At 53.3% G+C, this 25,351-nt stretch overlaps 1 protein-coding gene across 2 annotated transcripts; it reads left to right on the forward strand.

The window, feature by feature from the left end:
• The first annotated feature begins 1,506 nt into the window (after positions 1 to 1,506).
• CAMK2N1 (calcium/calmodulin dependent protein kinase II inhibitor 1) lies at positions 1,507 to 25,351 on the forward strand. 2 transcript variants are annotated; one of them, XM_081223827.1, is made up of 2 exons: positions 1,507 to 2,356; positions 25,160 to 25,351. In XM_081223827.1, the coding sequence occupies exons 1-2, from the start codon at positions 2,191 to 2,193 to the stop codon at positions 25,234 to 25,236; spliced, it is 243 nt and encodes an 80-aa protein (XP_081079953.1). In that variant the 5' UTR covers positions 1,507 to 2,190; the 3' UTR covers positions 25,237 to 25,351. The 2 variants fall into 2 exon arrangements, with proteins under 2 accessions (XP_081079953.1, XP_081079954.1); XM_081223828.1 differs by lacking the exon at positions 25,160 to 25,351 and adding an exon at positions 3,935 to 5,231.

The following is a 25,351-nucleotide window of genomic DNA, read 5'->3' on the forward strand; positions in this document are numbered from 1 at the left end:
GCCTAGTCCATCTGCATCCCGGTTTCTCAGCCTCTTCTTCGCCTCTCCCCAAGGTGCCTGGCCTCTGGAGGCCAGGGATCCCCTTTACACAGTTTGGGGGAGGGGCTGGGCTGGCTCCTCTCAGGCAGCCTCTCTACCAGATGTTTTGTCACTAAAAAACACCTCCCCCCTTCCCTCCAGCCCACCACTCACCCAGAGTCCCAGATTTAAGGTGCGAGTGAACCTGAGGATGCTCTTTCGCTATTGGTGGGACCCCTTGCAGGGCAGCTGGTGGAGCCAGTTGAGACTCACTAGGGGACCAAGATGTGTTTCCTTGCCCTGCCTTCAGCAAACTGTATGACCTTGGGATGGCTGCCTCTTTCTGCGGTCAGGCTGGTCCTGCCGCGTGAAGGCGGTCTCCAGGGGGAGAGCAGGTGCTGTCGGCTCTGGGCGAGGATAACGAGCCCTCCTCGCTCACCTTGCCCCCTTGGAGTTACCATCTGCTCGGCAGACGCGCCTCCCAGGACCCTGGGGCTGCCCCAGTCTCCCTCCCGGGATCCAGAGCCCGCTCCTCGGCTCAGAAGCCTCAGTCTCTCCGCAGGGCTTGTGGCAGTTGCTGGAAGGGAGGTCCCCGAGGGCAGAGAGCTGCAGGCCCGGGACGTCCCCGGCAGAGGCAGTGGACGCCAAGAGCCGGGCATCCCTGGCGAGCCCGGCGTAAGAAGGCGCTCCCCGCTCCTCGGGGAGGCTGGGCTGCCCCTCCCCTCCCCCCACCCGCCTCCACCCCGAGGCCCCTGCGGGAGCCCTGGCTGGGAGCAGGGCCTTCCAGGGCGAACCGAGTGGGAGAGGGAGGGTGTGAGGCCCAAGGGGCCGGGCCCTGAGAGTTTAGAGTGGGGCGCGTGTGATGGGGGCAAGGGGTTCCCCGGTTGGCGCCGGCGGGGGAGACCGTGTCCGAAGGTCGCCGGGTGCCCTCCGACCTCTACCCCAGCATCTGGCCTCCGGGGAGACCTGCATCCATCTGTCCTTCCCCGCGTGTGCGTCGTAGGTTCCCCTTCCCGCTCCCGGAATCCCCACTCCCCCCAACTCCCCGCGGGAGGTAGAGCTGGTGGCAGGTCCCGCGCGGAGCCGCCGCGCACCGGCTCGGGACCCGGTAAACACCCCGCGGGAGGAGGAGGCGCCCGGAGGCCGCCGGGCCGGGGCGGGGCTCACGGGGGGCCCCTCAGCGCGGGCGGGACGCGGGTGCTGGGGGCGGGGGCAGGAAGCTAGCCTTGGCCCGGGCCGGCCTGCGCTGCCCCGTGACGTCGCTCGGCTTCCAGGGATCTGTCCCCGCGGCCCGGGTCCCCTCCGCCCCGCCCTCCTCCTGCCCTCCCCACCGGCCTCGCCTCCGCGCCGCGGCCGGCATTTCTCGCTCGCAGCTCGCCCGCGGGCTGGCTCTCGGTCCCGGCCTCCTTCTCCTCCCTCTGACTCTCCTCCTTCCCTTTCCGACCCTCTTTCTCTCTCTCCCCTCTGCCTCTCCGATCCTGATCTAGTCGTTCCCTCCGCCCTTTCTTCTCCTCCCTCTTGCCTTCCTCTCTCTCTTTCGGTCGATTCCCCTGCCTCTCATTCTCTCTGTGTCTCTGCTTCTCTCCCCGTTTCCCTCTCGGTTTCTCTCTTCCCCCTCCCTCCCTCCGGGCTTCTCTCCCCCCCCACCCGTGCCCTCCCTCCACCCTCGCTCCCCTCCCCCTCCACCCCTCGCAGCCCAGCCGCTCGCAGCTCCCCAGTCAGCCTCCCCGAACCAGCGCCGCCGTCGCCCGCACTCGCCGCAGGACCGGCCCGCCCGGCTTCCCGGGGTGCGCCCTCCTCGGCCCCGCGCCCTCGGGGCTCGCTGGCACAGCCTCCTCCCCCGGCTCACGGCCCCGCCCGGCCCGGCCCCAGCCCAGCGCCCGAGCGCGCCGAGGATGTGAGTCCTGCTCGCCTCTGCCGGAACAGCAGCCACTCGCGCGCCGCCGAGCCGGAGCGCAGCGCAGCGCAGCCTCGGGCGCTCGCGGGGTCGCTCGGGCCGGCTGCGCGCTCCTGCCCCAGCGGCGCCCTCCGGCCTCTCGCCGGCGCCAGCGCCGCCGCAGCCCGCGGGCCGTCCCCGGCCGGCCGTCCCCGGCCCCAGCGCCGCTGACCCTGTCCGCCGCGGGCGGGGACGCGGGCGGAGGAGGTGCCGCCGCGGAGCCCCCGGACGCGACCATGTCGGAGGTGCTGCCCTACGGCGACGAGAAGCTGAGCCCCTACGGCGACGGCGGCGACGTGGGCCAGATCTTCTCCTGCCGCCTGCAGGACACCAACAACTTCTTCGGCACCGGGCAGAACAAGCGGCCGCCCAAGCTGGGTCAGATCGGCCGGAGCAAGCGGGGTGAGTTCGCGGCCGCCTCCTCCGACACCCGTTTCCCGGGCACCCAGGCCTGGCGGAGGTTTGCGGGGTTTTCCCGCACCCGGGAGCCCGTTCCGACCCACTAAAATCTCATCGCGCAGAATTGGACGGGGGGGGGTGGTGATCCCGCACTGCGGGTTCAGCTCCGGCTGGCCTCGGGAACCCCTCCCCCTCAGCCAGATCCTCGTTGGGGTCACCCAGGGGGCGTGGCTGCATCTCGCTGCAGCAGGGGCTGAAAGGTTATACCCCGGTCCCCAAAGTTTGATTTTTGATTTATACCCTGCCCCCGCCCCTTTTGCGCCCCTTTTGCGCAGTGTAGTAGCAGCTGCACTCGATCTACAACCCGGGGTGGGGGGAGTCGTAGGGCTCCCCAGGGAACGACGTGGGGAACTGCGGGGCGGAGGGCTGGTTCCGGCGGGGAAGGCGAGGGGCTTTCGGATCACACCGGCTTTTCATTGTTCCTTGGCAGGGGGAGGGGGTTTGCCGAGCCTGGGCGCTCGGCGCAGGAGCTGGAAAAGCCCCGTAGAGACTGGGACGCGCAGGAGCTCTAAGAGGAGCTCCAGAGGCGCGGGGACAATGAGAAAGACCGATAGCTGCCGTGAGAGACTGAGACGCAGAGATAGGGAGGAAGGCGGAGGGGGGAAGTAGCGGGGAGGCCGAGATGGGCAGAGACCGAGACAAAGCTAAGGAGAGAGAGAGAGTCAGAGCCGGAAAGACAGCGAGCCAGGAACGCAAGTCTGGGGAGGACACAGAAGCAGCTGAAACAATGGGGGCGACCGGCACCCCGGACACAGAGAGAGGCCCAGAGACTCGACCGGTGACCGTCGCGCCGCGAGACTGATGGAGGGACCGAGGAAGGCGAGGCTAGGTAGAGATAGTGAGAGAGGCGAAGGACACAGAGAGGCAGATGCGGAGAGGCGGGCGAGCCACCGGCGGGCAGCGAAGGGAGGCTCCGACCTCTGTAGCTGCGAGTGCGGAGAGGCCGAGTCAGCCCGCTGGCAGCGCGGAGGTGGGGGGCTCCCGGCCCAAGCGAGGCCAGAATCCCCGACGGGCTGCGCGCTGTGCAACCGGCCCCTGGCGTCCCTCCTCGCTCCGCGCACCTCAGCACCCCGCCTCGGCTACTGGCGCTGCGCTCGGGGCACCCGGGAGGATCCCAGGCCCGGAGCCCGTGGCTCCTCCTCCCCTCCCTCTCCCGCCCAGGAGCCTTTTTTCTAAATAAATGCGTCCTCCAGGGTGGGTGGGGGCCGGGGTGAGGACCAGGCCGGTGCGCGCCCAGGCTGCCGCCAGGGCTGCGGGATTTGTGCCCTCTTTGCTTCCTCTTCTCAGGACCATGCTGGGACGCGGCCTGGGGGTGGGGGAGTGGTTCAGAGGAAAGCAGCAGAGGGACCCCTGGCCGAGCAGAAGAGGATGGGGGCCGTGTGAGCACGCGTGGAGACCCCTTCCCTCTCCTTTCCTCAGTCTACCCGCCCCTCCGACCCGGGCGTAAAGCGAAACTTAGGGACCCCGGCTAGGCCCAAGAGCGCTCACCTCTCCTTTTCTCCCCCCCCCTTTTTTTTGCAGTTGTTATTGAAGATGATAGGATTGATGACGTGCTGAAAAATATGACAGACAAGGCACCTCCTGGTGTCTAACTCCCCTAAAGACAATGAGTTAAGGGAGAGAATAAGAATGAGAACGGCGATATCAGTTATTGGCAAAAAGCATGAAAAGAGAAAGCACTTTGAAATTTATTACTAGCTTGCTACCCACGATGAAATCAGCAACCTGTATCTCGTGTCAGGCCGGGAGACAGATGAGGCGTGAGAAGGAGAAGGCTCTGGGCTCCTTTGCAAAGATAAAAATTAAAAAAAAATTTTTAAAAATAAAAAAATCACTATATATATATACATAAAGAAATAAAAAGAGAAGTCTCAGTTGCAGCTATTTGTCAAAATTAATATCCATTTCTTTTTATATACAGTGAATATTGCGCAATTATAGATCTGGATTTTGAACCACTTAAATAATGAAGCAGCAACACCGGGTGTTTTGAGGTGTTGGCATTCTTCGCTGATTTGGCTGTTCCCAATGTTTACATTATTTAATCTTGCAAAAATGATTCTGTGCACTTGGATGTGAAATGCTGTCCAGTTTTATTTTTTTATGTTGTTATCCTTGGATGTACAAAAAAAATCAGAAAATGATCTCTATAGATACTGCATTCTATTTTGGTCATCTTTTGAAGTTATCAAGAATGTGTTTAAAACAAGACGAGAACTTTTCTAAGGAATCATACATAGAAAAAAATCGTCACTTTATTTTAAAATGAATTGTAAAGCTTGTGTTTCTTTGTTGCTGCGAGCTATTTTCCCAAGTTAATGCAAATGAACACATTTTGTATGTCAGGAAAAAAAACACACACAAAAAACAAAGAAAAAAAAATGCTTGAGCTTTTTCTAACCTCTCCCTGCAGTCTGTTGTGTGAGCAGCCTGTTTTTTTCTCTAATATTGTGTCAGTTTATTCTCTTTAATGGACTGTAAAAAAAATGTAATCACAAGAGTGCCAAATATCTTGAAATGCCAAAAGGCATTTTGGTTTCTTTTCTTTTCCCTGTGCTCTGAGTCCACGTAAAGGAATGCTTGGAGTGTCTTTTTCTGTTATTTATAGGGGTTCTCTTAGGGCACACCAGCTGCCTGTTTTGCATGGTATTTGCAAAAATGCCTCTTGCGTGAGGAATCTTTTACCATTTTTTGTTTGCAACTTTGGACCTCAAGAGGTTTCTTCCTTTCCCTACCCTGTTGCCTCTTTTCTTAATTCAATATTCTGTATGTTGCACCTTTAACCAGCACACAGGGCTATTTCTTCAATGTACAATAAAAGAACTGTTCCTGTGTCTCACTCCTCTCTTTTCTCGGCTTTGGTTCCGGGGAGCTTGCTTTTTGTCTGCTGGTTGCAGGCGGGAAGGCGGGAACGGTAGCTTTGGTCTGTGAGGCAAAAAGGTGTGGAGGCCACAGTGGGTTGGGCTCAGGTGATAGGAAAGAAGCTGGAGTGGCAAGGCCATCCCTGGAGGGCAAGTGCATCCAGTTTGGATTTGCGTTGGGCTCTCCCTACTTCCGTGGGGTTTCTGCCATCCCTGGTGGGGTGTGGGGAGAAGGAGGGCTGGTGTGCTGGTTGGCAGGGAGTCAGCCTCGTGAAAGGCAAAGTTTGGAGGCTGGCAGGCTTGGATTCAAATCTCAGCTCCTTCACTTCCTAGCTCTATGGATTTGAGCAAGTCCCTTCACTTCTTCAGGCCTCAGTTTCCAAATCTGTGAAGTGGGGTTAATGCAGCTCCTACCTCAAAGGTTGTTGGGAAGATTCACACAGCACCCAGCACATAGTAGCACTCAGCATCAGATGCCCAGGTAATCCTTCATCATGGGCCACCCGTCCTCAAGGGCAGGGCTGAGGAGGACCCATGCTCTTTGCCCTGCACCTTTGCCTTCCTGAGTTCACAGGTCCTTCCTGGAGGGATGAGCCTGGTCCTCTGGGGCCCACAGCCCGGTTTGGTTTGTCTCAGGCCTCCCCAACTCAGCAGCTCTCCTCCAATCATGGCTCAAAAGGTCTCGTTATGAAAAAAGATTCTCAGCCCCTTGTTGGGCTCAGGACAGTTAATGGCAGTGGAGCAGGCCCCTGGGGGAGGAGGGGTTGGGAGAAGGATTCTGGCTGAAGAAAAGCCGGGAGAGTTTTTTTTCTCCTGGGCTGCTTGGCATCCAGGAGTCCCGGTGCTGGGAGCTTTTAATGTGTTTGTTGTAAAACTGTCAGTCGGGGAGTCACAACACAGCTCACAGTGACAGGAGCCTGAGTGTGACTCAGACATCAGGTAAGACAGGTCTGGGTGGGGAGGAGGAAGGGGGGCTCCAGAGGGCCTGTGGGGAGGGGAGTGATGTCTCAACCCTCTTCTCAGGGGTGGAGGCCCAGAGCCTCAGGGGGACCCAGTGGAGTCTCTATCAGTCATCATCAGGAACGGCAGGCAAAATGGAGCTGGCAGTGCCTGCAGGACCGTGGGGGTGGGGTGGGGTGCCAGCTTGATTTTCCCGGGTGTGTGACCCTGTTCCCAAACCTGGCTCTCCTCCCCGCTGACCCCAGAGAGTCCCAGTGCTTGGAGCTGATTGGCCTTTAGGTACCACGGAGCCCAGCTTTCCCCTGTGCTCTGTCCGCGTGAAGGTTGAGGGGCCGCCTGGCAGAGAGAGGGGCCTGGCCCACCCTCTGTGCAACATCAATTTGCCAAGAGGCATAGGAGCCAAATGAAAAGATTCTTTCAGAAGGCAGGTGTCTGTCTGCACCCAGGAGTAATTACCACTTACCTGATCAAAGCGCCGTGCAATTACAAAGCGCTTTCCCTTCCAAGCCTCACACAATTGGCCCAGCAACTCTGGAAACCCACAGCCCCTACCTCTCTTTAGTAGGTGAGGAAATCGACACCCCAGAGGGGCTAAAAGGACGGGCACAACATCCATACTCACTGAGCTCTTACTGTAGGCCGGGCTCGAAACAGCTCTATGAAGCAGGTGTTACCTGTGTCCTGATGATACAGGAGACACCAGGGCTCGGAGGCATTAGGTAACTTGTATGAGGTCATTCAGCTGGTAAGTCGTGAAGCACACTGGAACCCAGAGTCTGGGCTCCAGGATGGGGATGCAGAGTCACCTGACCCCAGACCCAGGCTCAGTCCCAGCTGCAGCCATTGTCCTTCAGCCTTAAATATCCTTTTGTTGGTTTATCGTTCTGAGCCCGGGCTCTCCCGCTATTCTGTCAACAGACAACTGACTGCATCAGGGGTCAGAGGGAGGCAGGGCATCTTAGCTGACCACTTGGATGTGGTCAGCTAAGACCTGGGGCTGCCCTCTGCTGGGAAGCACGGGAGCCCTTGGTGAGGCTCGGGTCCATTTTAATAAGTGATGTATTAAAAGGTTTCTGCTGGAAGCCACCCCATCAGCCAAGGCAGGATTCTCTGTCTGGGAAGACAGAATTTGCCTTTCCCGCGGATTGCGATCAGCAACAGAAGAATATAAATCTTTTAAATATACTTGAACATCGGGGTAAACATTTGTTGAGAAGGCACTTTGGGGACTGGGCAGATATCAAATTATACCAAGTACAGGATATGTTTGAAGTATCTGGTTAGGTGGCAGTAAATACGGAAAAGGCCACTCGAAGTCCGATCTGGGGGAGGGTGTCTCGAAGCCTCCAGGCATCGATCGAGCATCCAGGGCTGCATTATTCAAACTCCATTAATCGAATGCTTGTAATAAGCATCCATCTCCCTGGATTCTGCTTCCTTGGCCTGTCCAGGCTGACAGCCTGAAGGAATATCAAAAAGCACCTCTAAGGGGGAAATTGGCAAATTAAGTTTTAAAAGAAAGTGACTTGAAAATTACTGCTGTCTGGAGGCCACAGATGAAGGAGTGAGCACGGACGCCTGTGCAGACAGCAGGCAGCTGGTTCTCGGCCCTCAGGGCCCAGCAGAGGGGGTAGATTTCAGGGTGGCTACTGAGCACATAGAGGGCATGAGTTTGGGACTTCGGTGACTTGGATTTGAAACCTCTTATATACTTTCTAGTTTGGACTTGGGGCCGGTTTCTCAAGCTCTTTGGGCCTCTGTTTCTTCTTCCGGAAAATGGGGATGGTGGCAATGCCAATGGCACAAAGGGTTAAACAGGAGCTCCCACTCCTCCCAGGTGCAGGGCCTGGTGCGTTATAAATGTCAGTCATCATACATGAAGTGCCTACTGTGCGCCAGGCAGTGGACTTTCAAGACCTAGCAAACAGTTCGAGGTGTGTGAAGCTTCTTTGCAGATGGTTTCTGGCAGCCCAGAGCTGACACCCTGAGGGGGACTGAGGAGCAGTGGAGGCATCCCCGCGGGGGCGGGGTGGGGGAGAGCAATCAGCTCACGTCTCATTATCCCCATCAGTTCCCCAAAGCACCCCAAACAATACAATCCTAAGTAAACCTGTGTGCTTGCTCTCCGAAGGCAGTTGAGAGGAGTCTCCTACACCCTTCCAACCAGACTGCCACAAGCCTTCCTTCTCTGGATGGAGACTAACAAATCCTGACTGCTTGCCCTGGGAAGGAAAGAGCTTGGCTTTCTGCTTGGATCCCCTCTGTCAACAGGTCCTCCATGTGACATTCATGGGACAAATATCAACTTAGCATCCACTTTGGGCCAGGTCCTGTGCTAGGCTAACTGAATATCCAATGATGAAGAAATGGGAGTTTTCCTTGGGCTTGAAAATGACAGTTGCCATGGCAATGAAGTTGGGAGCTAGGAGCTTGGAGACCCCCAAAGTCAGCAGCTCAGATCCTTTATGCTGGCAAAAAAGGGAACCAAAGAAAACTGGGTCTTGGGGACTGCCTGAAACCCAAACACATGACCCTCTTTTAAAAAATATAAACTTTTACTTTAGAATAGTTTTAGATTTACAGAGAGGTTGTGAAGGTATTACAGAGTTGCCATGTACCCCTGACCCAGTTTCTCCTATTGTTCACACCTGACATTTCCACAATATGCTTTTCGCAACTAAGGAAACAACACAGGTACAGTACTATTAACTAAACTCCACCGGTTCCTTCGAGTTTCTTTAGTTTATACCTAATGTCCTTTTTCTGTTCCCGGATTCCATCCAGGATATCATGTTACATTTATTTATATATTTAAAAAGTTTATTTATTTTATTTATTTATTTTTGGCTGCACTGAGTCTTCGTTGCTGCACGCGGGTTTTCTCTAGTTGCGGCGAGCTTGCGGAGCACGGGCTCTAGTAGTTGTGGCACACAGGCTCTAGAGCGCAGGTTCAGTAGTTGTGGCGCATGGATGTAGTTGCTCCACGGCAGGTGGGATCTTCCTGGACCAGGGCTTGAACCCATGTCCACTGCATTGGCAGGTGGATTCTTAACCACTGCGCCACAAGGGAAGCCCCACATTATACTTAGTCATCCTGTCTCCTTAAGTTCCTCTTTGCTGTGATCATTTCTCAGATTTTTCCTGTTTTTGATGGAGTCCTGGTCAGGTATTTTGCAGGCTATCCCTCAACTGGGGTTTGTCTGATGTTTTTCTCATGCTTCAGCTGGGGTTATGGGTTTGGGAGGAAGACCATGGAGGTAAATAAAGTACCATTCTCATCACATCCTATCAAGGGTACACACTGTCAACATGACTGATCACTGTTGATATTGACCTTGATCACTTGGTTGAGGTAGCATTTGTCAGGTTTCTCCAGGGCAAAGTTATTCGTTTCCTTCTGGTTTCCATACTGTCCTCCTTGGAAGGAACTCATTATAGCCCACTTAAGGGGTGGGAAGATATATTCCCCCTCCCTGAGGGGGGAGTATCTCCATAAATTATTGGGACTTTTCTGCCCAGGTAATGTGGGTGACCCACTTTTCAGCCAGTCAACTTTGCCCCTCTGTTGGGTAAGCCCACTGTGGTTTAGATGTAATCATGAGTTCGAGGCAAACCAGGGAAAAACAAAATTGCCCACAAGGCCCAGGGTGCTGCCTGATGACCGGTAGATGGAGCCTTACAAAAAAAAAAAAAAAGATTAAACAAAATTAATAAAAGCAACTTCCTGTGGAGGGGGAACTGTCACCCTGATTAGAAACTGTGCAGAATTTGCTCTTGGAAACCTTCAGGCAGCTGCTCTGGTTTATAAAATCTGCCTATTGGAGGGAAGGAGGAGGGGAAAAAAAAGGTTGTCATTATTCCAGAAACAGAGATTCTCCCAAACCATATGCAAAAATAAATCCTCCGCGACCGGGCTGTATCCAGGGAAACCTGGCAGCTGGGCTGGAGCTTGTGGGGTGGCCCCGGGGAGAGGGAGAGCCTGTGTCCACGGGCCCCACTCGCTTCTCCAGAGAAACCAAGAGTCCCAGAAAGACAGCCCCACCCTGCCGGCCCTGGGCCCCCATCCCCATCCCACCGTCCCCCTCCGAGATGAGGACTTGGTTGATCTTGTTACCCTTCACGCTGGAAGGTTCTCCCTTAACCCCGGGCAGCACACACCCACTCACTCGGAGCAAGGTCCTTGACCCAGAAACAGCTGTCTGAGGACAAAGGGTCACTAGAGGGGAAAGGAGGTTGGGGAGGTCAGGCTGGAGGGAGGAGGAGGACCTGGGAAATGGGCCATGGGAAATCCTAACGGAGTAGCGATGGGGGCTGGGCAGGTGGGGTCAGGCAGTGATGACACAAAGTTGTCAGGGAAAGGGATGTCTGGTAAGACAGAGGGCCAGTGGCTAAGGGCTTCAAGAGGGTGGGCTGGGAGGGTGTTTGGGTAGAGGAAATTAACTAATTATATCCCTATTCATTCAGGGATTCAACAGCCCCGTGTGGGGGTGGGCCGGGTATTATGCTTGGCACTGGAGAGACAGGGCTGGGGAAAGCAAGGCCTCCTCTGGCCTTCAGAGGCCTCACTGCCTGGTCAAAGACCATTCGATGACAGTGAAGCTTCAAGACGTTGAGAAGGCAGGGGTGGACCCACAGGAAGCTTAGGAAACACTTGGGGAACCCCTATAGCATGCTGCCAGCATCCACAGAGGGTGTCTTGGAAAAGATTGGTGACTGCTTTCCAATCCCCAGTGTGCCAGTAACACACTGTGGGTTGGTCGCTGTGCGCAGGTATTTTGCCCCTCTGGGATTCCTTTTCCCAATTTGAAAAGTAATATTTACAAGGTGCACGCTCGAGGCCAGTAACTGTTCTACACTCTTTGCATTTGATTCATTTAATTTTCACAGTAACTAGGAGGTAGTTACTGTTATTATTGTTCCCATTTTCCAGATAAGAGAAACCGAGGCACAGAGCAGTGAAGTCACCTGCCTAAGGTGGCACAGCTAGAATGTCATGGAGCTGGGACTGACCCCAGGCAGGATGATTCCAAGAGTTCCTGGTTTCAACTGCGCCAATATAAGGACAGGGTCGGGCAACATGACTTTCTACCGCTTCTGGCAGCCCAAAGGGCGCCGGGCTCTGAGCCTAAACCGCCCATCCTCCTGTGGGGGAGGGGAGGCTGAGGATCCGGTTGGCGGTGAACCCTGGACCGGGCCAGGCGGTTGCCATGGGGACGGCTGGTCGGAGGCGGCCAGCCGAGGCTGGTTGCCCCGAGGGGCAAGGGGCAGTTCCGGGGGAGCTCCTCCACTGGCAGGGAGTGGCCCGAGCTAGCACCTGGGGCCGCGTTTTCCTGGCAGACGGAGCCACGGTTAATTCTCCCCTCTCAGGCAGGGGAGACCACAAGTCCCCTGCAGCCGTCTGAGCCTCCTCCGACCTGAACTCAATCCCCCACGAAGCCGCACTTATCTCCAGTTCATCTGCGTGAATTATTTACTGTGTCTGGCGGCCTCCCGCCTGCCTCTGCCCTCCCTGTCCGCGCGGCTTTTTCACATCCTGGTTTGCAGCAGCTCCTCTTCCTCCAGATCCAAGGAGCTCGACTGTCAGGCCTCAGGGGAACTTGGGGCAGGAGCTTCCCACCTCCTCAAGGCCTCACCTGGACATCCTTGTCTGTAAACCAGAGGGAGCACTGGATTGGGTCAGGAGTATTTGTTTAATTCTCCCAGCAATCCTACCAATCAGAAACACCATATATTATCCCCATTTCACATATGAAGAAGCTGAGGCCTATAGGATTTGCATAACCTGTCCACAATCAGGAAGGAGCCAGAAGTGGAAACAGCTCTTAACTCTTACCCACTCCTAAGCGGGATGCCGTGATGCCTCCTTAGCCTGAGAGCCAGTCTGGCGCGCCAGTCACATCTGTGACGTGCCCTATGCACAGAGCAATGAGCCAGCCCCGTGTGCCTGGCCCTGTGCTGGGGTTCTGGGGACACACAGATGAGTCAGGCACAGCCCCTGCCCTCCAGTTGCTTCTGTCTGGAGTCGGGTGGGGGTAGGGGACAGGTAGCAGGCAAGGACGGACACATTCATGACTACTTATGTGGGAGGAGTTGGAGGTCTGGGCACAAAACAGCGGGTTCTGGGGCGGTGAGAGACCCTCCAGTGAGCAGGTAGGACTTCAGCTGGGCCTTGGATGGGGGTCGGGGTGTTGTGGGGAGCTCTTGGTGTGGAGAAGACCGGGAGCAGCGGGACGGAGGCTGGCAGGTTTGGGGTTTGCTTGACAAAGGGCAGGTCCTCGGGGATGGTGGCTGGAACAGGGCATTCGTGTTGGCGCCAGGGTTGGAGGAGGAGGGGGCTTTGGGTCAGATCCTGGGGGTTCTTGAAGTGCGAGCTCAAGGGTCTGTTTAGGGAAGTTCTTCTCACAGGGCAGGGGAGCAATTTGCCCTCCAGGGGACATTTGGTAATGTCTGGAGACCTTTGTGATGGTGACAACAGGGGGAGGAGGGTAGAGCTAGTGACATCTCGTTGGTAGGGGACAGGGATGCTGCTAAACATCTTATGGTGCCCAGATTTATCCAGCCCCAAATGTGCCGAAGTTGAGAAATCCTGGTTTAGAATGTGTTTAAGAGCCTTTACGACAAACCAAAGTAAGATTTTGGGCAGGACACCTATCTTCTCATGCCTCAGTTTCCTCCTCCCTAAAATGGGCTGAGTATACTGGGTAACGTTTGAGGTAATAGCTGTCATCTTTTTCATGCATACTGTGTGCTGGTCACACCCTAAGCACATTACACATATAACAATAACATAATAACATCATCCAATGCTTATAACCCAGTGACGAGTAATACCACTACTAACAATAAACTTTTCCAGGGCCCCTTCTTAAGTGCCAGGCCCTGTACTAAGCTCTTTACAGATATTCATTTATTTAATCCTCACAACACCTCCACGAGGTAGGCACTCTTATAACCTCCATTGAACACCCGGGGAAACAGAGGCACCAGAGGATGGAAGGACATGTCTGTCTCTCTGAGGACAATGTCTGCCTTGTTTTCTGCTAGCTCTCCAGGATCTAGAACAGTGTCTGAATAAATGTTGAGCAGGAAATACATAAACCCTTCATGAACCTCCTGTAATTGTGAAGAAACTGGGGCACAGAAAGGTTGAGGGTTTGTTTGGAGAAACACAGCAGGACCTTTACTCCCTTGCCTTCTGGCCGAGGCCTCAGGAAAGCCGCTGGGCAGCTTCTTCTCTGGGCCACTGGTGGCTGGCTCTTCCACTGGAGCCTGGCTCTTCCGCTGGCAGGAAGGGAGCTTGTATGGGGCACTTCTGAGACGCCCAGAGGGCAAGAGCATTGGGGTCTCCCTAGGGTCCCAGCTGAGCCGGAAAGGACTGGCATCTTGGATTTTGACCAAACCTGGAGCTCGGTCTGCATGAGAACATGTCTAGTGCCTGGGATTGGATTTGTCTGCTCTCCTGGTGAATGTGGAGAGATTTCCAGTTTAATCTGACCCTAGTCCCGACCTCAGGAGGGTGAGTACCTGCAGGGCTCTGGGAGAGTCAGACACGGTGCTAGATAATCTCCGAGTGGCTGTGCCGTCTGCAGGCTCCTTGCTCAAGGTGCACATCTCAGCCAGGCCTCAGAGCAGCCCGCAGAGGTAGCTGCAGTATCCTCACCCGCGGACAGGTGCAGAGAAGTGGTAACTTACTTGTCCAGAGGCGACAGCGGAGAGGCTTTAAGCTCCGCCTCTCTGATGCCTATATCAACTTGAACCCTAAACACACATTCATTCCACAAGGGGCCTCGGGCTTATTACTTTACTTTTCTGACCTTCATCTGTGAAATGGGACCATGAATCCAGGTCTCAGAGGATTGCTGGAAAGATGTAAAGGCGATAACAATGAATACCCAGCACCTAGTAGCTTCTTTCCCTGAACTTCCTGGGGATCCATCAAGTTTGATCTTTGGGGTAGCCCTGGGGGGTGGAGTGGAGCCAGTAGTCGAGGAAGCGGGGGCCAAGGGTGGGCAGAGTCTTGGAAGGAGGCCTCTAAACACTGCCCTGTACTGCTCCATGAAGAACGGCCCCTCCCAACCGTCTCCCTGGGTCCTGTCCCCTGACTCTGTGCTACCCTTAGGCTGTAAAGTGGGTGATGCTGCTTCCTGGGAGTGGTTTGTGCAGCCCCCTCCTCATTCCCTAAACGGTCAATGGATCAATGGCTGTTAAAAGAGCAGATGGGGGTGTGGTCTACCCTGCAAGCCTCCTGTCCTTCCACTTCGCCATAAACCCGCTACGCCCTGGCCACGCTGTTCTTTCCAGAATGTGATACTTTTTTGTCTCCGCACTTTTGCATATGCTGTTCTCTCAGCCTCCCACCCCTTTTCGTCTTGCCAAATCCTACTCATCCTCCAGGTTGCAGCTGAGTTGTTACCTCTTCCAGGAAGCCTTCCCTGAGGCCCTTCCACCTGAATTAGTTCCCTGACTTAGGCTCCTGCAGCCCTGATGCTTTCTGTCTGTCTAAGCACTCACCCCACTGAGTGTCACAGCTGGTCAGTCCTCCTCCATCGGACTGTGTTTCCCTCTTGGGTGGCACTGGGGCTGTCTTGTTGGGCTCCATATCCCCAGGGCTTCACACAAATTCCTGGCACGTAGCAGCTCCTCAGGGAACATTGTCGAATTAATGTTGTAATAATAACAATCTTTTGCATATGTAGAGCTCTTTTTCAGTTTCAAAAGCCTTTTTATGGCAATTATGTCATCTGATCTTCACAGAGAACTTGTCATTTGCGGTAGGCAGGGTTAGCCCCGGAATTTCCGTTTTACAAGGAGGAAACCGAGGCTGGAAGAGATTAGGTGTGTTACACAGGTGGCTGGTGGGACAGGTGCGCTGCCCACACTGTCTTGCCCAGGGCAAGTGTGGAAATGTAATATATTTGGTCCAGGGTGTAATATATTTGGCTCAGAGTTCTGATTCCAAGCTTTCCGCCTCAGGGGAGGGGGTGGAGAGTTGGGGGCTAGAATTTGTTGCTTTCAAGTCCTGGTGAGAAGCTGGGGCCAGCTTTGTGTGGTGGTGACAGGCTGGGTGGGTGTAAACTTATTCTCTGGAAGGGAAAGAGTAGGAGGCAGTGGCTTTCTTTTGCGAAAGTTCGTTCACCACTGTGCTAGGGATGGTATAGAGCCCTGAAAATTCAGGAAAAAGGTATCCAGAATACAGGAATGACTAAGTAAACTGGAGTCCATCGACTTGGAATATTTAGCAACTATTAAAAATAATATTTCTGTGGTTCGTGCCTTGACATGGGAGAGCACGTATGTCATAATGCTCAAGGCAAAAAGGAGAAAATAAATTGGACCTGCGGTAGGAGAACAGTGTTGAAGAATGGTTTGAATCCCAGCTCTGCCCCTTAGTCCTGCAAACTCAGGCAACCTAACCTCTCTGTGCCTCAGTTTCCTCATCTGTAAAATAGGCATAATAATAGTCCTACCCCGTAGAGCTGTTGGGAGGATTAAATGAGTTAATAGATGTAAAGCACTTAAAACAATGCCTAGCATATACTGCGTTAAGATTTCATTAGTCTCCTTTTAAATTTTTTTTTTTTTTTTTTTTTTTTTTTCTTTTTGCGGTATGTGGGCCTCTCACTGCTGTGGCCTCTCCCGTTGCGGAGCACAGGCTCCGGACGCGCAGGCCCAGCAGCCATGGCTCACGGGCCCAGCCGCTCCGCGGCATATGGGATCCTCCCAGACCGGGGCACGAACCCGTATCCCCTGCATCGGCAGGCGGACTCTCAACCACTGCGCCACCAGGGAGGCCCTCCTTTTAAATTTTTATTGGAGTATAGTTGATTTACCATGTTGTGTTAGTTTCAGGTGTACAGCAAAGTGAATCAGTTTTACATATACATATATCCCCTCTTTGTTTGTTTTGTTTTTAGATTCTTTTCCCGTATAGACCAAAACAGAGTATTGAGTAGAGTTCCCTGGGAAGATTTAGTTATTCTTCTTAATTATTATTATCGTCTCAGCTATGGAAAATATAGATAAGAAAAAATAAAAAGATGGAAGAAAAGGTCAATGGTGTTTTTTGCAGGGATGAGGTTACTGGATGATTTTTACTTTCTTTTTTTCCACTTCCCTAAATATTCCCTTTATAAAATGTATTCTCTAAATATTTACAGTGGGGATGTATTACTTTTATTATCGTGAGAGGATAAGCTATTTTCCCCCAAACCACAATAGTGGGGAGACAGACTCAGTAATACTTTCCTTTTGGACTCAGGAGGGGGGACCGCAGGGAGTCACCTCCACAACTAACACCGGGGGTGCCCTGAGAACACACACATATCAACATTTTCCTTCTGCCTGGGTCAGCAGCTCCCAGGTAATGTTTCCCCAAACAGATTAGGCTGACCCTTTGTCTCTCATCTGCTCGTTTAGTAATTTTATATGATGCCCATTGAAACAAAGAGCTGAGCTGTTTAAATACCCACAACCGTAAGCTGTCACCACCTGATGACAATGAGAATTCCCCAGGCAGGGTGCATCAGAAATGAAATTAAATCATTCTGACCACCCCTGTCATCATCACACTCTCCGTTTATCCAGCGAGACAAGGGCATTCACAGTGAAGGAAATGCCAACGGCTGTGTAAGCTGATCCCGGCTCCGTCAGTCGGCTGGCCAGGCCCGCAGCCTGCCAGGGGAAGGGCGGCCAGCTGGTCAGCATATGACTCTGCTGAGCACACAGTAGGTTTTCAATAATGACTCCTCATCAAATTCAATTGGAATTTTGTTAGGTCTGGCTGATGTGTGTGACTCTATCCTAGACACTGTCGTGTGTCCTGGTGGGGAGAGGGGGGTGCAAAAGGATGGTCTTCACCTTTTTTTTTTTTGCAGTACGTGGGCCCCTCACTGTTGTGGCCTCTCCCGTTGCGGAGCACAGGCTCCGGACGCACAGGCTCAGCAGCCATGGCTCACGGGCCCAGCCGCTCCACGGCATGTGGGATCTTCTTGGACCGGGGCACGAACCCGTGTCCCCTGCCTCGGCAGGCGGACTCTCAACCACTGCGCCACCAGGGAAGCCCGGTCTTCACCTTTAAGGAGTAAAGGCCCGTAGGTCCTTTTAGTTTCTTCTACTAAGAATTGCATGAGTTCTAGGCTTTTGGGATGGTGGTCCCTGACCTAGGGGGGTCTATGCTAGACCTTGATTTAATTTTTCTCCTGAGCCTTCTTGGGATAAGTGTTTATGTGACCATGATAACCATCATTGCAACATCTTGCCAGCTCTCACATCCCCATCCCCCTATTTTTCATTCGTCCATCCATCCATCTATCCAATATGCATCTGTCCAACAGTCCATCTGTCCATCTGTCTATCCATCCAACCATCCAACCATCCATGCATCCATTGTGAAGCTATCTAATGGTGGATAAATAATTAGATCCTAGCGTGAGGGTTTTAAATCTGCTTGTGGTCTGGGAGGCAGAGAGATGACCAGACCCTGAGGTGACAGGGCAAGTTCAAGGTTCTGTGAGTGCAGAGAGGAGAATTCTGACACCCAACTGGAGCCTCGGGGGGAGACTGTGCATTGGGCACCATTGTTGCAGTTACCATCACCACTGGGATTCCTCTGACCGGTGGTGGAATCATTGGCAAAGGTGACCTGTAAACCTCGGCATGGTCCCTGACATGCCTCCTCCTCCCTGGCACCCTGACCCTTGCCCCACCCCCTGGCCCCTATTACCTACTCTGCTGCCTTTCCTGGCCCTGTTCTCCACTCTCCCCTGACTCCTCTATCCCTACCCACTACCTGTCAAATGCACCTGTCCCCAGGGCCCTGAATCTTGCTGGATGACAACTAATTAGGTTGCTAAGCTTGTGTAAATGGGCCAATGGGTGTTACCATGTTCCAGCCACACCCTCCCTGGAACCATTTGTCATCACCATCGTGATCTAGTATGTGCATTTGCTGTGCACTATGAAACACCTATTGTGAACATTGTGCATTTTCCAGCACCAACTGTGTGTAATTATCATGTATTTTGAGCACTGAATGTGAGCATTGACTCCATGATTGAACATCTCATGTGGGCCTTTATTGTGAATTTCAACTGGGTTTAGATTTCAGCTTTCTCCAAAAAATAGCATGTTGGAGAAAGGAGGAGGAGGTCCTAGTCAGACAGACCTGAGTTCAAATCTCATAAAACCCCTTGCTAGCTCTTGGGTAAGTCATCTGATATCTCTGAGCCTCAGTTTCCTTATCTGTTAAATGGAGACAGTAATACCTACCTGGACGATCGGGTGTTGCAAGCCGTCAAGCACCTCTTAGTGTGAGAGTCATCCAGGAGCTGTTAGTGCCTTGCACGTGTCCCCATGCAGAGGGGCTGGACATGCAGGGAGCATTCCGAGTGGACCAGGATCTCGGGGGCTGCGTCCTGGGCTGGCTGTGATGTGGTGTCCAGGCGGGTGGTATCACCAGAGTGGACTAAGACTGGTTGGTATCTTGTCATCCTCCCCTGGGTCTAATTACACAAGGCCTTGCAGGAAGTTTTACAAGCTGAGGGTGAAGATTTCACCCACTCAATATCCCCAGGGCCTCAGTCACCACTGCTGGGTGCCCTCCCTTACTTTCTCCCTTGGGGATTCATGTCATCCATCCCTGCATCTCTGTATTCCTTACTTTGGCCTCCCACAAAGTAGTCCAAGCCCATTCCTTATTTTTTTTAAAACAGAGGAAAACAAACAAGATATACCTCCTGTATACACGGAAGATACCCAGGAAAACTGAGTAACTTCCTTTTCCTCGGGTTTTTTTTTTTAAAATAAATTTCTTTATTTATTTTTGGTTGTGCTGGGTCTTCATTGCTGCACGTGGGCTTTCTCTAGTTGCGGCAAGAGAAGGCTACTCTTCGTTGCAGTGCGGCAGGCTTCTCATTGTGGTGGCTTCTCTTGCTGCTGAGCACTGGCTCTTGGCGCGTGGGCTTCAGTAGCTGTGGCACGCAGGCTCAGTAGTTGTGGCTCGCGGGCTCTAGAGCGCAGGCTCAGTAGTTGTGGTGCATGGGCTTAGTTGCTCTGTGGCCTGTGGGATCTTCCTGGACCAGGGCTCGAACCCTCACACCCTGCATTGGCAGGCAGATTCTTAACCACTGTGCCACCAGGGAAGTCCCCTTTCCTCGGGTTTTGCATCAGCAAAAAAGACAGTCCTCTTGGAGTGAGATCCCTTGTAGAGGCCTTGCCCCCCATGTGCTAATCCATCTACACATTCATTCAGTGCATGTCTATTAAGTCCTACCATGTGCTGAGCCCTGCGCATGAGATAGGGTGTCATGGATGACAGGGATGGCACTGAGCTTGGGTGCATCTGATGAGTGGTTTTAGACATTCCTTCCCCCTTCCTAAGGGTCTGTTCCCAAGACTCAGTAGGGTTAGGGTCAATGGTGTGGCTTGGGACTGATACTTGATAATACAATAAAAAGCATAAATTTGCACTTGGACACACCCACCTGATGCTTCTGGGTTCGAATACTGTGTCAATATGTCAGACCTTTGGCAGACCATTGGAAATGGGGTGATCGGGAGAGTCGTTGCACATGGGAGATACTACAGATTTGAGATTATGATCTTGGAGGCAATGGGTCAGATGATGGGGGTGGGTGTCACTGGGCTGGGTGTTGGGGGATGTATAGGGAGAAGAGTGGGGGAAGAGGAGAAGAGAGGAGGGGACAGAGGAGAGAGCCCTGGGAATAGTCCCTTGAAAAGACCGGAAGGCCAGAAGAGGCCTGTTGTGAGAGATGGGATGGGAGCTTGAGGAAAGGGCGGTGGTGATAGCGTCAGAGGAGATCCAGCACCTGGTGGTACCTGGGCATTCATGGCCTTGCGTATGGTCACCTCTGTGACCATGAGGCAGGAAGCAGGACGTAGGAAGTTGGGAGCTAGAAGAGATGGGGCGGGGCCGTGGGGCACCTGGGCTGTTCTTTGGAGGAGGTGGTCAGTGAGAGGGAGGGGGTGCTCTTGGGGTGGGGGGCAGCTTTTGGTGGCATGCAGTTGGAGGTAGAGGGAGGGGTCTCCTTAGTGCTGTGCATAAACCCAGTGTGGACACAGTGTTGGCTGGTCACCTTTTGATGTCAACAGTGCCTTTGTCTCATTCACCAAGTCCTGCCAGCTGATGGCAGCTAGTCCATCCCTCAGTAACTACTAAGCACCTGTTATGTGCCAGATTCTGGTCCACATAAGGGAGGACAGCTGTGAGAAAGTGGACAGGATCCTAGCCTTCAAGCCTCTTCCCCTCTAGGGTGGTGAGAAAGACAGTGACCCTATTATAACTCAACTAGCTTTCAGCGTTGATGAGATAAAATGGAGATAAGAGCCATCGGGCTTAAATCAGAGCAGCAGCATCGTTACTAATGGTACAGAATAAGGCTTTATAATAGGGGTTAGACCTTAGTCAAGTGGGAACGTGCGGGACCATCTGTGTGGGCTGCTCCTCTGCTGCTGGGGTCCGGCCTGGGGGTCGGCCAGGCTGGCAGTCGGGAAGGAGAGCAAGGACAGACGGGAACCCACATCTGTCTCCGCCACCTCCCACCTTGATGCCGGGGAGACCTCCCGGATGAGGTGGCCCCCTTCAGCATGGAGCTGCACACATACTTGTTCCATGACTTGGAGAAGTTGAAGGCAGCGATCGGGAGAGCTGGAGGGGCTGCAGGATCAAGGGCCTCTCTTTGCCAACAAGGTGGGCGGTAGATCAGCGACAAGGGTGTACCAGGGCCCGACCTTCAGACCGTGATGTAAACATACAGCCGCTGGCGCTTCATTGTTGCCTTCCAAACCCCATGCAGGAGGTCTCTTGCTCCCCATATCACCCCAGCACCATCCAGGGGAGGGAATTTTGGGAGAGGTCATGGCAACTCAGTCGCGCTGAGTTCCACGGACACAGCGCAAAGCTAGCCCAGAGCTGAACGGGGACGATGTGGTAGAGACGACAGGGGCGGGGTTTCTTTACTCCGGTGGGTGGGGAAAGCCCCTCTGAGGAGGTGGCATTTGTGACAAGACCTGGGGGAGAGAGCTTGGCACGTTCCAGGGACAGGGAGGAGGACAGGGCAGCTGGGGCTGGAGATGAGGGGAGAGTTTGAGATGAGCCGAGAGGAGCCATAGTGGGCAGAGCCTTGCAGGCCATGGTGGATCTGATTCTGGTCTCTGTGGGAAGAGGTTTAAGCAGGGCAGTAATGTGGCATGGTTTCAGCTTTTGAACGCTCACTCATGCTGCTGGATGGAAGAGGGGCTTTGGGGGTGGGGTGGGAAAGACTGGGAGTGGGGGGCAGATGGGGGGTGATACTACAGTGCTCTAAAGAGGAGATGATGCATATATACACTACTATATATAAGATAGATAACTAATGAGAACCTACTGTATAGCATGGGGAACTCTACTCAGTGCTCTGTGGTGACCTAAATGGGAAGGAAATCCCAAAAAGAGGGGATATATGTATATGTATAGTTGATTCACTTTGCTGTACAGCAGAAACTAACACAACATTGTAAAGCAACTATACTCCAATAAAAATTAATAAAAAGGAAATATTTAAGAAGAAAATATTTACACAAACTGCAAAAGAAAGAAAGAAAGAAAGAAAGAAAGGAGGGAGGGAGGGAAGAAAGCAAGCAAGCAAGCAAGAAAGAAAGCAAGAAAAGAAAGAAAGAAAAGAAAGAAAGAAAAAGAAAAGAAAGAAAGAAAAAGAAAGAAAAGAAAGAAAGAAAGAAAGGAGGGAGGGAAGAAAGCAAGCAAGCAAGCAAGCAAGAAAGAAAGAAAGAAAAGAAAGAAAGAAAGAAAAGAAAGAGATGGTGACAGCCGGAACCGGAGTGCTAGCTGTGAGAAGAGAGAGAGGTAGTTAGATTTAGATTCTGGGTCTAATTTGGGGATGGAGGTAGGATGGAAGTGGGTTTTTGATGAAGGGTAGAGAGGCATTAGAGTCCTCAAGAATAACAGTCATTATCCTGAGCTCCTTTGGTCTTTGCCTCTGAGAAAGGCTGTCCTTTCGCTAGTGGCTTCCTAGCTCGTGGCCCCTGCCCTCAATGGCCAGGAGAATCCATCCCCTGTTTCCCCTCCTCTCTCCTTCCCGCAACGTGCAGGGCTGCCCCCACCCCCATCTCATCCTCCCCGACGTTGGCGGGTCTCTGCCTTTGGGCTCCAGACAGCTGTCAGCACCACACCATCCTGTGCCTTTAAGATCGGGAGAGAAGGGCCAGATGAAATCTATCTCATCAAAGTCCTGCCTTAATGAGAGGCAGAGAGAGAAGATAATAAAAGCAAGAACTAGCCTGGGGGGAAAAAGAAAAGATTTTTATCCTCCCAACCCTTCAAGCTCCCCTCTGGCTCTGAGAAGCCTCAAAAGATTTCTCTCCGAACATGAGTAATACCGGCAAAAACGCTGTCCTCAGAGCAGAGGGAGAAGATGGAATGATTCTGTGTTTGATTAGAATTTATTTCCAACCTGCAGCCTCCCTGGTGCCAACCTCCCACACTTCCCTCCCCTGCAGAGCTTGGCGGCCAGAGAAACAAGGCAAGGAAGGAGAAGGGAGAGTGGGGAAGAATCTCTTGGCTCCGGAGAACTTCCCAGGGCAGGGAGAAGAGAGGTGTCCTCCACTTGCTGCCTGTAGAGAGAGTGGCCAATGGGGCTGCTGGTCTAATAAGACTGTGAAAAAGAGCCACTTGGCCTTCCTGGGGTCCGGGGAGGGATGGTTGACTGGAGCAGCCAGTCAGGCTGGGCTACTAGCTTGCTGTGTGATCTTGGGGAGCTCATATACCCTCTCTGGTCTTTCCCAATCTGTCTTCAACAAGTTTCTAAGGACCTTAGTGGCTATGATTTTAGGACAATTGCAGCATGCCTGTCTGGGAGCCAGTTTGGTTCTCACTGGGTTGGGTCCAGGGAGGTTCCCTAGATGACAGATTGGGGAGTGATATGGGGCAGGGAGGAGGGGCCAGGACAAGACTGCAGTATTGAGACTTTGGGGCGAGGACTCTCTCCTTTCTTGGGTCGTCTCTAGGGAACGAGGTAAATCTTACCAAGTGACTCTCCTTCCTCCATCATTCATTCATTCATTCATCCATTCACCATTTATTCACCACAGGCTACATGCTCGATGTTGTGCTACATGCGGTTAACAAGACACAGTCCCCGACCTCACAAGGCTGTCAATGTGGTGGGGGAAGGGCAAGCACAAGGCGCTGGGGACACTGAGGAAAGCCCCCTGACCTGGGCTTTGGAGGTCACAGGCTTCCTGGGGAAGCTGACATCTAAGCTGGGACCCAAAGAGGGAATGGGAGGAAGGCAGGAGAAGAGCTGGGTAAGGGAGCATCAGGAAGAGGCAAGGGGTAGCAGAGGCACAGGGTGAGAACAAGCAGGGTTTGTGGGGCGATAGAAACAGGCTGGTGTGACGGGAAGGGGGTGGGAGTGGGGCAGCATGGGTTCAGATTTCACTCTGGGGGCCTTGGGGGCCGGGGGGGGGCTCTCAGCAGCATGTCTCCAGGAAGGCATCCGGCCAAGCACATTTCATGAGCGCATGAGAAGACATGGGGGTGGATTTATGACTCTTGGGTCTTTCAAAGCCCCACCCTCTGGGGCTCCCTTCTCTCACCCTGGAAGCAGACAGTTACAGTTGAAACACACGTGAGAGGGAACCAGACTTCTTTAGCATGGATCTAGCGCTTCAGTGGGTAAAGGCTTTGGAGAGACGGACTTTGGCTCCATCACGGAGTCTCTCAGTGCTGGATCTGGCAGCCCATGGCGCAGGTAGGTGGCTATCTGTCCAGCTCTGGAAGGAAGGGTGATTGGGATGGACAGACTTCATCTTGGAGTAGAGAGCCATGAGCCCTGGAATGAGCACAGACAAATCTGCTTTCCCAATATTGGCTCTGCATGCACAAGCTGTGCATCCTTGAGTAAGTCACTATACTTCTCTGAGCCTCAGTTTCCTTATTTGTAAAGTGATATTAATAGCATCCACTTCCCAGGGTGGTTTGGAGGGTTAAACAAGATGATGATGGTGGTGGTGGTCATAATGACATTGATGGTGATGACAATGATATTAACGGATAATGTTTATTGAGTCGTAAAATCTTTTAGTGGATGTTGCAATGCACAGTTGAGGTTTCCCCTTCAGGACCAAGATACACATCTCCCAGTTTCCAGCAGTGTTGCCGGCCGAAAGCTCACTGCTGAGTGCCTCCTTGGAACTGCCCTCAGCCCAAGTCAAGGTCACACCTGTTCCCGGAGCACGGTGTCCTGGCCTCAGTGTGCGAGAACTCAGAGGGTGATCCCTGCCCCAGAGCTCCAGATTGTGGCAACTGCAGAGCGTGTCGTCTTCTCCTTCTGCCCAGTCCTGCTTCCTGCACCCCCTCACAGGTGCTTTCCCAAGAGCCTTCCCTGACAAATCTCCTGCATCCAAATCTTCATCTTAGAGACAGTTTCTCAGGAGTCAGGTGTGGGACAGCCCTTTGTCTGTACTGTCTCATGTCATCCTCTCAATAGCCCTTTGCAGGAGATACCACGATTAAACTATTCGAACAAAGAAGGAAACTGGAGTAAAGAGATGAAATCTCTGCTTGCAGCCGCGTAGATAGTGAGTGGCACAACTTGGACTTGAACACAGGGTAGCTGACCCCTCAGCACAGCTTCTAACCATCCTCTGGAGCCTTGCCCATCACAGGCGGCCAGCAAAGGGCAGTAAGTGGTTAACACCCGTTTCTGTGGGGTTGGCTCTGGACCTTTGGCACTTGCTTTAAGGACCGCCCCCCGGCCCCTCGCCCCTCCCCCTTTTGCCCACAGCCAAGATAGTAGCAGCAGCAGCCTTCATGAGCCTGCCTGCATGCCTGTATCACGGTAGAAAACAACACCTCTCTCGGCCACCCACTCCCTAGCTGCCGATATAACACTGTTGTTACCACCACCAGGGTGTCTTCGCCTGCGCCGCCTCACATGTGGTTCATGCCTGTGGGGAAGCTGCTGGGAGGAGAGATGTGGAACCTGATCTTGCCTTACCCCGAGATCTGAGACCCCAGAGGACTGACCGCGCATGGACCTGTGATGAGTAGTATACTGGTCGGGCGGAGACCTGGCTCTAGTCCCTGGACCCCCACTGACTC

Source organism: Mesoplodon bidens (genome assembly GCF_964165515.1).
Source record: "Mesoplodon bidens genome assembly, chromosome: 2".
Taxonomy (NCBI): Eukaryota; Metazoa; Chordata; class Mammalia; order Artiodactyla; family Ziphiidae; genus Mesoplodon; species Mesoplodon bidens.

Bases quoted from the DNA above. Each gene is read 5' to 3' on its own strand.
- CAMK2N1 (XM_081223827.1), top strand. From the start codon at position 2,191: ATGTCGGAGGTGCTGCCCTACGGCGACGAGAAGCTGAGCCCCTACGGC. The intron at 2,357-25,159 runs GTGAGTTCGCGG...TACCACCACCAG, and splicing joins GATCGGCCGGAGCAAGCGGG to GGTGTCTTCGCCTGCGCCGC.